Here is a 13,932-nt window from a genome sequence, read left to right as displayed (position 1 = left end):
ACTATTGCATCCAATCTTAGCAACCTCTGCAGGGTCCCCTCCACCTCTTCTCATTTGGTTTGCGATGAGCAGTGGGCCTCCAAAAAGGCCTCCCTGACTGAGCGCGAAAATTCTAACACATAACAGTCTCTTACCACGTCTAGGACCCACCAGCCCAAGTTGATCTTGGCCCACTCCTCAAAAGCAGGACAACCTGCCCCCTACCACTTCCACAGAGGAGTGGACGAGCCTGGCTTCATTGGGAAGACTTTCCTGCTCTGGTCTCCTGACCAGCTCAGTCTCTGGAGGACCTGTGGAAACCCTGAAAAGGCTGCTAGAGCCCTGGACTGTTTTGGCCCCACACAGAGACCCCTTTGCCAAAACAAAATCTCTGCGAATCCCAAAAACGGGATCTGGATGGAAAGACCTTCTTATTGCTCCTCTTATCCTCCAGTAAATGGTTCCCTTTGGATTCCCCCAAAGACTTCATCAGCTGATCCAGGTCCTCGCCAAATAGAAGCCTTCGTTTAAAAGGCAGATTACATAGCTGGGACTTGAACCACTGGTCCGGTGACCAATTGCACAACCACAAAAGCCTGTGTGCTGCTACCGGCGTAACCATGCTCTTGGCGGACATACGCACCAAATCATACAGCTCATCTGCCACATAGGCCACGCCCACCTCCAAGCGCATGGAATGCCCAGGACTGAGCACCCCGGCAGAAGTCTGCTCTTGTGCCTTCTTAACCCAGCAGAAACAGACACGCTGCATTAGGCTGCCACACACTGCAGTCACCTCAAACTTCCGCTTCAGCTGAATCTCCAGCTTGCGATTCTGAACAACCTTCAGAGTAGCCGACCCCACCATAGAGATCATAGTTTTCTTAGTCCCACTGAGACCATTGCATCCACCTTCAGAATCTTTAGGCAATCCAAGCTTTCCTCCATCAAAGGATAGAGCTTCGCCATAGCTCTACTGACCTTCAAGCCTGCTTCCGGGAAATTCCACTCCCGGCTTATCAGCTTCTGAATCTTCTTAGGCACCAGGAAGGCACTGGGGGGACCATACAACCCATCCAGAACCAGGTTCACTTTCTCATTGTCAGTCTCTCCTGAGAAAGTTTAACCCCCAATTACTCCAACACCTGAGGGATAAGGGGACGGAGCTCCTCCCTTTTAAACAGATGGGCCACCCTCGGGTCATCCTCCTTCTGCCTCGGGACCCTCGTCTTGGTCCATATCATCTTTCCCGCATCCGGATCGAGACTCTGACCCCTATCCGGATCCCCATCCAGGTCCACTACCTGCAGGGAAGCAGGATCCCCCTGCATATCATCGGAATCCTTCAGATCCCTGGGGTCATCCTTAGCACCAGCCTGGAGCAACCCCAGGTCTTAAGTAGATCTCCCGATCCTCCCACCAACTCCAGCCTTGGCCTCTTGGTCAGGACATTCATCTGCCACTCTTCTGTGCCTCACTGCACCAGGAAAGCTCTATATGTAACAGGAGAATGAACTCTGGAGAAAAACTCCTCCAAGTTCATTGGTCCCCTGCGAGAGCCTACTGTCATCCAAACCCACACCTCCCTTCTGATCCTCCTCAATGCCCTGCACCACAGGGGAAAAGGGGGAGGGGAATCCCTGGGTTCCCAGCAGGGTGAAGACCCCCCCAAACGATATCCCCCCACAGGTGTACCAAAATCCATGACCCTCAAAAATCGGGAGGCCCTCTTCTCCTTGGAACCGCCCGCAGAAGTCTCATCCGCTCCCGACGTACAGCCCGTCTGTTCACAATATGGTTTAAGAAAATTCAAAAGATATTTGAAACTTCTGCGGGACAGAAGTGAGATGATAAATAACTTTCCATTCTAAGTTAAATTATCATTTTGAGAATCCTGAGCCACAATGAGATTTTATTCCATGGGCTTGGTTGTCTCCATTCTCAGAAAAATAAATAATCCTCTGGGGTTTAGCCTGAATCAAGAGTTCACGAATCGACTTGTGTTGAAAGGAGCAAAATAAAAATGGAAACCTGACCAACGTTCAACAAAAGAACAGAAAAAAAATACCTAAGTTTGATTAACTACAATGCTGGTCAGTGAAGGTGTAAAAGATCCGGCACTGCGATTGCTTTATCTGATTTTATTACAAAGAAAGAAGTTAGTGTCAAACCTCATATGATAAATAGCATATGATCATACCTAGTAATTTCTCTCCCAGCATTCTCAGTTGGTCAGCATTGAGACCCCTTTTTGTGACAGATGAAAACTGCCAACTTAAAACATCAGCAATCAGAGACCATTGTGCAGCCGGGGGATTCAGGAAGAAAGACAAGTTCTAAAGAGAAAAACAAAGGACAAAAATCACCAATCGACAGGCTTTGACAAACATCAATCAAGCCTAAACATGAAGTACAAAACTCATTTTGTGTTAAAAACTTTGGTATGGGGGAAAAAAAAACCCGCACCACATGCCACTTATGGAATACTAATAGTTTGTGGGTTCGTCCATTATTGGATTTACATTAACGTGCACCAGTCATGGAGCATCAAATTCATATATGCAACTTCTTTCTCGAGCTTCCAAGTCTGTTTAGAATCTGTGCCAGAGGGGGGGGGGGGGGGGAGTACAGAGACTAAGGTATCGTGATGAAACCTCACACAGCCACCTGAAAAATATTTATCATCCCTTTCTTTCCTACTCCCAACTTTTTAATCCCACTCTCTAGCCACTGCAAGGCCTGGAGGGGCACAGAATACCATGTTCTCTGGATCCTGGTACCACAAGTCAGCTACCAGGTGGCACTGCTAAGCAATAGCTACTCCGGTTTTTTGACCACACCAGCAAGTTTGTGTTTTCCATAGACAGCAGGATGAATTAGCCATGCTGTCTGGGACTTTCCTCTGGGGCAGCTGAGGCAGAGCTTTGCTCTGCGTGCAGCTGTGGGTCCTTTCCCGCACAGCTCCATCTTTCTCCTCAGTCTGTATCAAAGCATCTTTGCAAAGCCTGAACCTGTAGATTGTCCAGAGAGGTGGGCGGGTCAGCATGGCTAATTCATCCTGCCATCTACAGAAAACACCGTTTACAGTAAGCAAACTTGCTTTTTTCCCCACAGATAAGCAGGCTGAATTAACCATGCTGTCTGGAAGTCCCCAGCTGAAGGTTGCGAGTGCAATCTGAAGACTCCTGGTGGGAACGTAGTACAGATCCCGTGTATGATCATCTCCCTTTGCGCCCAACCCAGTCCGTTCGATCTGCAGACAGTCTCTGAATGGTCACTGAAAGAAGTAGGGCCCTTCCCATCGCTGCATCTGATGTGGCTTGTTGGTCAAGATAGTAATGAGATGTGAAAGTGTGCAGCGAGGATCACATGGCAGCTTTGCAGCTGTCCAGTAGGGGAATGTCGCGGAGATGTGCCACCGAAGCTGCCATTGCCCGCACTTGATGCACCTTTGGCAAACTAGTCAAGGTCTCTGATCTTTTATTGTAGCAGAATTGAATGCACTGCGAAATCCAATTCAAAAGAGTCCTTTTAGAAACCGGAAGCCCCAGGGCATTCAGATTGAAGGAAACAAATAGTTGAGAAGCTCTTGTTTTGAAATGTGTTCTCTTCTTAAAGTACGCTAAGACTCGTTTGCAGTCCAGTATATGGAGCCATTCTTATGATGGTTTGGAAAGAAGGTTGGCAGTATGATGGCTTGATTAATGTGGAAAGCTGAAACCACTTTGGGTAAGAATGAGAGGTGCATTCATAAGGTCACTTTGTCGTGGTGAAATTGCAGGTATGGCGAATAGTGAACCAAAGCCTGCAACTTGCTGACCCTTCTTGCCGAGGTTAGGGCTACCAAGAACAGCAGCTTCCATGTGAGATTTCTCATATGGCTGCCCTCCAAAGGTTTGAAGGGGGGGGGGAGCATGAGTTGCTTCAGCACTAGGTTGAGGTCCCATGGCACAGGTGGTTTCAGCACTGGTGGTCTCAATCGCAGGATGCCCTTCATGAACTGGGAGACTAGCGGGTGGTTAGATATTGGTAGGCCATTACATGGACGATGATAGGCCTCAATAGCACTTACATGGACTCTCAATGAAGCTGTTGCCAGTTCCGCTAGATACAGGGAATGGAGATATTCAAGCAAGAGCTCCGGGGAGAAGGAAAAAGGGTCTATGACCCTGCCGTTGAACCAGGCTGAGTACCGGTGCCACTTTCTCCGGGTTGAATATTTTCTGGACAACACAGGACTTCCTGTATCTCCGTCAGCAAATGCAAGAGGCTTAATACCATTCTTTCAACCTCCACACACTGGGGTGAAGCAGAGTGCCATTGTCTTGCATCAGGAGGTTCGCACTGTGGCCCAGGAGAATAGGTGGCGTGATGGAGAGACGCACTAGATAGTCATACTATGGTTGTCTGGACCATGCTGGAGTTATCAGAATGAGGTCCTCTACGTCCGCAATACACTTCTATACCATTCTTGAGGGGTAAGCATAGAGGGGGCCCCATTGTCCACGACATGAGGAAGACATCCTGAGCAAGTTGCTCTTTGCTGGGATAGACAGAATAGAACATCTTCACCATCCTGTTGTTCTCAGTCACAAAGAGGTCCATGCATGAAATGCCCCATGTCGTGAAGAGTTTGTTCGCCACGTCCTGGTGGAGCTCTCCCTCGTGTGGGCGCTGAGGTATGGAGAGGGACTGGCCCACCTGCCAGTGGTCCCAATGAGGAGGTCCTCTTCGATTTTCAGGATGACTTGAGTGCAGCCCAGGCATGGAATGGGCCTTTAGGTGCTCCGAAAGGGGGGGGGGGGGGGGCATAGGACCGCAATTCCTCTTCTTGCAGCTGGGCTATTTTTGCGGTACGTTGGCACTGGGCCTGGGAGGGGTCGGGGGGGGGGGGGGACGGGACGACATGCAGCCACAGTCCCTGCAGGAGGCCTGATTGTGATCCAGGCCCAGGCATATGAAACAATAGTTGTGTCTGTCCATGACAGACATGATCTTTCCGCACTGGCAGAATTTAAAGCCAGGCAGTCTGGGAGGCATTTGAACTCCGAAACAAACACAATTTCTTGAGGAGAGAAAGGTACTGCGTCTAGCCTGCAATGCGGAAAGAAGAGCTGAAGAAAAAGATGGAGCCGTGCGGGAAAGGACGCGCAGCCGCACACAGAGCAAAGCTCTGTCATCTTTAAGAAGCTCCGCCTCAGCAGCCCTGGAGAGACGTCCCAGACAGCATGGATAATTCAGCCTGCTTATCTGCGAGAAGACTGTCCTTTAACAAAACTTTGTCTCATGTTCAAAAAGACTTGCTGAGAAAGGGATGGCAACAGACAAGGAAAAAAAAAAATTGTTCCAGCTTCAAACCAAAGCACCAAAAAAAAAAAAAAAAATTTCACTCTGTTACCTGTGTAAATTTAGTTTATCCCGAAACAATCTGCAAGTCCGTTAATAAACTGAACACAAAACAAAGTTCATACTCTGAAATCTCAAATGGCAAAAGCTTTTTATTTTTAACAGATGAAGTCTCAAAGCCACAAATTAAAATTCCTACATGTCACCCTGAACTACAAGTCCAGTCTGAAGTTTACTGCTCTGTAGTCTGGAGATTAAGTCACCACTGAGTCAGGGCCGGATTAAGGCCAACTGATACCCTAAACACAGCTCAACAATGATACCCCCTAGGCCCTTCCATTGTTTAAACTGCAAGACATTAAGACTCAATTAGTGCTGAAGGTGAAATAGATTAAAAATTCTGTTTTCTTCCAGGCCAAACTCCCAAACTATATTAAATATATATAATTTTTAATTGTAACACTAAATAGCAGTAAGCAATTTAAACAAATTATTTACTTATGACTAGGGGGGAAACAGAAAAAAATGCTAATTTTCAAAACTCTGTGGTGCCCCCCTCCCCTTGGTGCATGCTTATTTTGCTTAATGGCTAATCCAGGGCTGCTCCGGGTACCGAGTTTTTAAGATGTCAGCAGTTAAATGTGGGCTTGGTCAGTTCTAGCATAGGAGACCAAGGAACAATGACAAAGTGGACAGCACTGAACTGTATATCACTACAATTAGTTATTTAACAGTTTTATATACCGAAATTCTTGTAAGGGGTTACAAATCAGTTCGGTTTACATTGAACAGAACCAGTGCTTCAGTAAATGAAGGCAATTACATTGAACATTAACAGAGCTGCAAAAAAGAACAATTACAAAGAACTAAGGATTCCAATAAGAATAATATATTATTAACCAATAAAACAAGCAGATAACATTTAACATTTATACAGAAAACAGTGTCTCGGAGAGAGTAAATATAATACACACGTGATAGCAGAGGCTAAAATCTTGAATTAGTTATTTAAACATTTCTCTAAAAACGGCCTTCTCGATCCCAAAAGAAGGCCCAGGGCAACGTACAACAACTATTAAAATATACATAAACTGTAAATATACCAATACAGAAGTAATTGAAAACCACAAACAAGCACAAGAAAAAAAAATTAGAAACAGATGGTAGCAGCAGACAAGGATCACTGGATCCTCCTTTTGTACCTGCCTACTGTGCTGTCACAGCAGGACTTAAACTGTGGTCTTCTCCCTCCCTCCTCCCACCACTGGACAAAGAAAGTCATCATAAAACAGCAAAAGGAATCACCACTCCAGGAGAGATTGTTAAAAAGCTTCTAACCCACACAAACAGTCCAGCATAAAAGCAAGCAGGGCCATCAGAAGGGGCGGGCGAGATGCCAGGCAGAGGGATATGCCAATCTGCCTTGTCAGGGGGCAGGGTGCCAATGCTCCATGCTGGCTTATGTGGTGGCAGGAGCTCTCCTATGATCTTTCACGTCCGCTAGCATGCAGCCGCATTGTTGGCGGGAACCCCCCACCCCACGGCAATCCTCACCCCTCCCCAAACCGCCCAAGGTACCGGGTTGGCCCGTGATGGCCTGAGAACAAGACAGAGCCAAACACTGGCAAACAGCTTCAAAAAAATAATAACTGGACAAAAGCTTTTCTAGTGGGATCGTAGCACTCTGACTTCAGCCTCATGCCTTACAACACAACTGAGGTATTCCAATATTCAACACCATGACACACCCCGCAGCACCTTATCGCTGACTAGTGGACAGCACTGCACCTGCACTACTCAGTCTGTGAGCTGTACCTACCAGAGAGAGAACTGGATAGTCGAACGGGGATAGCAGCGACGGAACGCCATGCAGACAAGCTACCTAACATACCTTGGGTTCGTTTGTCAGCATGTTGTACCACAGAATGGAGGCCCATCCGCTGGGCAACTGGCTAACATTGGAAATCACTACAATAGGAAGAGATGTCGTCTACAACAGGAAAAAGAAAAATGCACCAATTACTTGAGATACCACAGCAGTAACACAACACAGAATGCAGAGAAAGTAAAAAGGAGGACATGACAGTTCATTTTAGTGCAAGTGAGTGGACAGGCAGAGACACACACGTATGCATCTCTCTTGCTTTGATCTACTACTTATGAAATACCATTTTACAGGTCTTACAAATAAGCAAATTTGTACATAAAAAGTGACAATTTTCAAAACTACTGTTGCAAAGTCTGCATTCACTTTCCTTCTAAAAATTGGCCCAGGAAAAGCAGCCCCAGTTGCACCTCTTTTTTTCTGCAGATAACTTTTCCTTGCAAAACAACCTGCATGGTTGCCTCACCCAATCCAGCCCCACCTGTAATCCCACCTACTTTTCCTCCATTGGTAAAAGTCTGTGCGTTGTGGAGCTTCATATGTACTTTTGCCCGGGTACAAGGTGACCAATTGTCAGATAGCCCTTTTACTGGGGTAAATAGCCATTTACATGAATAAACAGCTTCTGAAAATTGTTCTTTTTAGCAGACCTCATACAACAGATGTGCAGAAATGTCATCCTGGGTAGATGCGCACACAATTTTAACCAATGAATACTTAAAAAAAAAAACCAAAATATGTTTTTTTGACAGAAACTTTGTGAAGTGCACATTGACTTTATGGGCAATCCAGATGGGAAGTATCAGAAAGCCAGATACATTTATCTTTCACCTAACTTAACTAGCCGCTCCGTGGCTGAATATCGGCCCCAGAGAGTATTCCTGGTGACATGAGATGCAATTAAATCACATCAAAGAATATTTAGGAAGAAAAGCACAAAAGGAGCAAATTTTCTGTGAATACTCCTTTTGACCAAAAAGTGCACGTATAGGAAGTAATTTAAAAAGGAATTACACGTGTAAATATAAAATACTATCGTAGCAATTTTCAAAAGTCATTTACGCACTTAACATGCATTTACATGGTAAATCCTATGGACAATTCAATGGCATGTATTATAGCAATTTTCAAAAAGCCCCATGAAAGTGGGCTTTAAGTGTGTAAATGCTTTTTAAAATTAGGCCCATAGTTTTGAAAATCCAAAATTATGCACTTAGTTTTCTCCCCCGCCCTCACGTCTCCACTACAATGCAGATAAAGATGCGCAGGTCATGGAACCAAGAGGAAAATTAGTTCTTACCTGTTAATTTTCATTCCTGTAGTACCACTGATCAGTCCAGACAGTGGGTTAAGCCTCCCTTCCAGCAGGTGGAGACAGACCAAAATTGTAAGGACGTCCCCCTTAAGGAGAGACCCTATACTATGACCCCTTCAGTATAACGATTGTCAAAGCAGAACAAAATAACAAACCCAACTAGGGTCAAGCAAGTAACCACAAGCTCAACAGAGCAACAATGGGACAGAGAGAGAACAGGACAAACCTATACGCTCTTGCATATACTTGGTACGGAAAACAGAGACTAAGGCTTCCGGTGCAATTGCTCAGTATTCTTGCACAAAAAGAAACATATGAAGACCTGTAAACCTGCAAGAAACAAGCTTCGAGAGGACACAGAAAACAACAGACAGGGAAGGGCGTCTGGACTGATCCGTGGTACTACAGGAACGAAAATTAACAGGTAAGAACTAATTTTCCTTTCCCTGTACGTACCCAGATCAGTCCAGACAGTGGGATGTACCAAAGCTTCCCTAAACCGGGTGGGACCTAGACAGTCCCGCTCGAAGCACTTGCCACCCAAAGGAACCAAACACCGGAGCGTGGACATCCAGACGGTAGTGTTGAGCAAAATTATGCAAGGACATCCAAGTGGCGGCCCTGCAAATTTCCTGGGGAGAAACAGCTTGACTCTCCGCCCAAGAAGTAGCCTGAGAGCGTAGAGAATGAGCCTTCAGGCCCTCAGGAACCGGTCAACCTTGACAGAGATAGGCCGAAGAGATCGCCTCCTTCAACCACCGGGCAATAGTGGTCTTAGAAGCTTGCTTACCGTGGTTAGGACCACTCCAAAGGACAAAGAGATGGTCCGAAACACGAAAGGCATTGGTAACCTGAAGGTAGTGGAGCAGGACCCGTTTGACATCTAAATGATGGAGATCACCGCCCGTGGGTCCCGCAAGCTCCTCAGGAGAAAACGCCGGGAGCTCTACCGACTGGTTGACATGGAAGGAAGTAACTTTAGGCAAGAAGGAGGGCACTGTTTTGAGGGAGACCCCTGAATCAGAGAAACGCAGAAAAGGTTCACGACAGGACAATGCCTGAATCTCGGAGATCCGCCGCGCAGAGGAGATAGCAACCAAGAAAACAGTCTTTAGCGTGAGATCCTTTAGCGTAGCATGTCAGAGGGGCTCGAACGGAGCCTTGCAGAGGGCCCGAAGACCAGATTGAGACTCCACGACGGACAAGTAGCACGAGAGGGGGGGCGGAGATGTTTAACGCCCCTAAGGAACCGCACCACGTCCGGATGGCCCGCCAGGGAATGACCTTCCACCCGACCCAGGAGAGAGCCGAGCGCAGAGACCTGTACACACAGAGAACTGAAAGAGAGACCCTTAGCGAGACCCTTCTGGAGGAAGGAAAGAACCATCGAGACAGAGGTGGAACGAAGAGGGATACCCGATTCCGAACAAAGCGACTCGAAGACCTTCCAGACTTGCACGTAGGCCAGGAAATTGGACTGCTTTCGGGCCCGCAGTAAGGTGGAGATAACCTCCTCCTTATACCCTTTGCGCCTCAGATGTCGCCGTTCAAAAGCCAGGCCGCTAGACAAAAGCGATTGGCCTGGTCGAAAAATACAGGCCCCTGACGGAGGAGACGAGGTAGATGACCGAGACGCAGGGGCCCGTCCGTCGCCAGGTTAATGAGGTCCGCGAACCACGGCCGCCGCAGCCACTCGGGAGCTACCAGAATTACCAGTCCCCGGTGGAGTTCAATTCTTCTGAGAACTTTTCCCACCAGGGGCCACGGAGGGAACACGTACAGAAGAACGTCTGCCGGCCAAGGCAGGGCCAGAGCATCCATGCCCTCCGAGCCGTGCTCTCTCCAGCGGCTGAAGAACCGATTGGCCTTGGCATTGCGTAGAGTCGCCATGAGATCGAGGTGAGGGGGACCCCACCTGTTCACTATCAGGGCCATAGCCGCCTCCGAGCTCCCATTCTCCCGGGTTGAGTGATTGTCGGCTGAGAAAGTCGGCCTGCACATTTTCCTTGCCTGCAATGTGGGAGGCCGCTAAGCACTTCAGATGGCTTTCTGCCCAGTCGAAGAGATGGCTGGCTTCCAGGGCCACCAGAGGGCTGCGAGTGCCCCCCTGGCGGTTGATGTAGGCCACCGTGGTGGAGTTGTCGGAGAGAACTCTCACCGCCTTGCCGCGAAGAAGGGGGAGGAACTCCTGAAGGGCCAGGCGAACCGCTAGCGTCTCCAAACGATTGATGTGCCAGCGAGACTGAGTCGGGGACCAGGTGCCCTGGGTGGACTGGGAGAGGCATACTGCGCCCCAACCCGAAAGACTGGCATCCGTGGTCACTATCGTCCATTGTGGGGCTTCGAGAGGCATCCCTTGCAGAAGATGAGGCAGGGAGAGCCACCACTGTAAGTCGTCGACTGTAGAGGCCGAGAGTGGAAGAACTACATGGAACTGTTCCGATACTGGCTGCCAGCGTGACAGCAAAGCTTTCTGTAACGGCCGCATATGAGCGAAAGCCCAAGGAACAAGATCTATGGTGGAGGCCATGGATCCCAGGACCTGTAGGTAGTCCCAGGCCGGAGCGGGTAGGGCCACCAGGTTCTGGATCTGCTCGATCAACTTGAGAGCTTGCGTCTGCGGTAGGAAAACCTTGCCGACTCGGGTGTCGAAGTGGGCTCCCAGAAACTCTAACTCCTGAGAGGGCTGAAAACTGCTCTTGGAGAAGTTTACTATCCACCCGAGGGAGGAGAGAAGAGATAACACTCGATCCACCGCCTGGCAACAGGAAGCCGCTGACTTGGCTCGGATGAGCCAGTCGTCCAGATAGGGATGGACAAGGATCCCTTCCCGGTGCAGTGCTGCCGCGACCACCACCATGACCTTTGTAAAGGTGCGAGGTGCCGTCGCGAGACCGAAGGGGAGCGCCCGAAACTGGAAGTCCCGATTGAGAATGTGGAAGCGAAGATACTTCTGGTAATCGCGGTGAATAGGAATGTGGAAATACGCCTCCACGAGATCGAGCAAAGAGAGGAACTCTTCAGGATGAACCTCTGCTATAACTGCTCGTAGGGTTTCCATATGGAAATGAGGAACCTTTAGGGCCCGACTGACCCTCTTGAGGTCCTTTTTGGGAATGAGTGGTCTCTCCGGGACTGGGACCACTGCGCCCAGATCCAGAAGCTTGGCGAAGGTCAGCTCTACCACGTCCCTCTTGGAGCGCCCGCAAGGGGAGAAGAGAAAAAGATCCGGAAGATCGCGAACAAGTTCGAAGGCGTAACCTTCCCTAATAATGTCGAGTACCCACTGGTCCGACGTGATTTTGACCCATTCCTCGAAAAACAGGGAGAGGCAACCGCCGAGGCAATGGACCGAGGAATGAGTCAGCAGAACTTCATTGTGTGGCAGGCTTAGGGGCGGCACGCGCGGGTTGGCCCTCACGAAAGGACCGGCACCCACGAAAGGACTGTGACCAGGACTGAGCACGAGAAGGCCCCCTTGAGGAAGCACCCCGCCCACGCGGAGCGTAACGTCGCTGACCCCGGAAGCGAGAGCGCGAGGGAGTAAAAGACCGGGCGGGCTTAGGTCGGTCCTCCGGGAGCTTATGGACCTTGTTGTCAGCCAAGGAGTCCATAAGCTTCTCAAGATCCTCCCCAAACAGCATCTTACCTTTAAAAGGCAACGTACCTAACCGAGCCTTAGAAGACTGATCAGCCGACCAATTGCGGAGCCAGAGAAGACTCCGGGCAGACACCGCTGAAGCCATCGCCTTCGCCTGAACCCGGACGAGATCGTAGAGAGCGTCCGCCTCATACGCTATCACGGCTTCGAGACGCTTAGCCTGCTCCGCCTCGTCCGGTAATTGTTGGACCCAGCTGAGGCCGGCTCTCAGCATGAGACTGCTGCAGCAAGTCGCCCGGACTCCAAGCGCCAAAACCTTGAAGATGTGCTTCAGGTGAGACTCCAGCTTGTGATCCTGCGCATCATTTAAAGCCGTCGATCCCTCCACCGGAATCGTGGTTTGTTTGGTGACCGCGGAGACATAAGAATCCACCGTGGGGTACCTAAGCAAGTCCAGGCCTTCCTCCGGGAGGGGATAAAGTTTATCCATGGCACGCCCCACTCGGAGAGCCCCCTCAGGGGCCTCCCACTCCCGTAAGATAAGAAAATTATTACTTACCTGCTAATTTTCGTTCCTGTAGTACCATGGATCAGTCCAGACCGTGGGTTATGTCCCCAATCCAGCAGATGGAGTCAGCCAAAACCTTGAGGGGGCGTCACCATAAGTAGAACTACCCCCTCTGCAGGAGTTCAGTATCGAGTATATCAAAGCCCGAGTAGAAAAACCCGAACCCCCTCATTGAATCAAGTTTATGGAAAATTGGCAACAACCAGCCATGTAACTGTAATAACAGACTAACAGTGGGCGTCCTACAACGGGTAGGAGGCAACAAAGACAACACGTCAACTTGTGAGGCGCTGATGCTGGGACAACAGTGAAAAATGGACAAGTGGTGAAGTACAGATACCCTTACCGTTCCCACGAGCAAGATGAAGCAGGAGTAGAAAACCCAAAAGCGGTGGGCGTCTGGACTGATCCATGGTACTACAGGAACGAAAATTAGCAGGTAAGTAATAATTTTCTTTTCCCTGTACGTACCTGGATCAGTCCAGACCGTGGGATGTACCCAAGCTTCCCTAAATCGGGTGGGGTCCTGCGAGGCCTGCTCGGAGAACCTGTTCACCAAAATGTCCCGTGACTGAAGAGGCGAGGTGTAGGCGGTAATGCCTCGCGAACGTGTGCAACGACTTCCAGGTAGCCGCCCGACAGATCTCCTGGGATGAGACCGAGCGCGCCTCCGCCCAGGAGGCCGCCTGAGACCTTGTAGAATGCGCTACAATGCCAGGCGGAGGCGTCCGCCCCGCCCCAACATAGGAAGCGGCAATACCCGCCTTCAGCCATCTCGCAATGGTTGTCTTGGAGGCCTGGGAGCCTTTCTTCGGACCGGACCAAAGGACAAATAGATGGTCGGAGGTCCGGAACTCGTTGGTAGCCTCCAGGTATATACGCAGTGTGCGTTGAACATCCAAGAGTCGGAGAGACTTCGGCTCGGAGGCGGAGAAGGACGGCAACTCCACCGTCTGGTTCACATGAAAAACAGAGACCACCTTCGGTAGGAAGGAAGGGACGGTGCGGATCGAGACTCCCGAGTCGGAGAACCGGAGGTAGGGTTCCCTGCACGATAGCGCTTGTAACTCTGATATACGCCGAGCGGAGCAGATTGCCACCAGAAATACCGCCTTGAAGGTGAGATCCTTGAGTGTCGCGGTGCGCAAAGGTTCGAACGGAGGCCCCGACAGGGCTCGCAGCACCAGGTTGAGACTCCAGGAGGGACAAGGATCCCGTAGCGGAGGCCGGAGGTGCTT

The 13,932-nt window shown here is 49.5% G+C and overlaps 1 protein-coding gene across 3 annotated transcripts in view; it reads right to left on the bottom strand.

Annotated features, from left to right (window-relative positions):
- STAT1 (signal transducer and activator of transcription 1) overlaps positions 1-13,932 on the bottom strand; it is a 167,647-nt gene that overhangs the window by 54,390 nt on the left and 99,325 nt on the right. For all 3 annotated transcript variants that reach the window (XM_029606088.1, XM_029606091.1, XM_029606089.1), the window contains exons 17-18: positions 7,217-7,315; positions 2,180-2,315 (exon numbers count right to left, since the gene is read on the bottom strand). In XM_029606088.1, the coding sequence (XP_029461948.1) occupies positions 2,180-2,315; positions 7,217-7,315 (235 nt within the window). The remainder of the gene's footprint in view (positions 1-2,179; positions 2,316-7,216; positions 7,316-13,932) is intronic.

Source organism: Rhinatrema bivittatum, chromosome 6 (genome assembly GCF_901001135.1).
Source record: "Rhinatrema bivittatum chromosome 6, aRhiBiv1.1, whole genome shotgun sequence".
Taxonomy (NCBI): Eukaryota; Metazoa; Chordata; class Amphibia; order Gymnophiona; family Rhinatrematidae; genus Rhinatrema; species Rhinatrema bivittatum.
The sequence above is the reverse complement of the archived record's forward strand: the minus strand, read 5'-3'. Positions and strand labels throughout refer to the sequence as shown.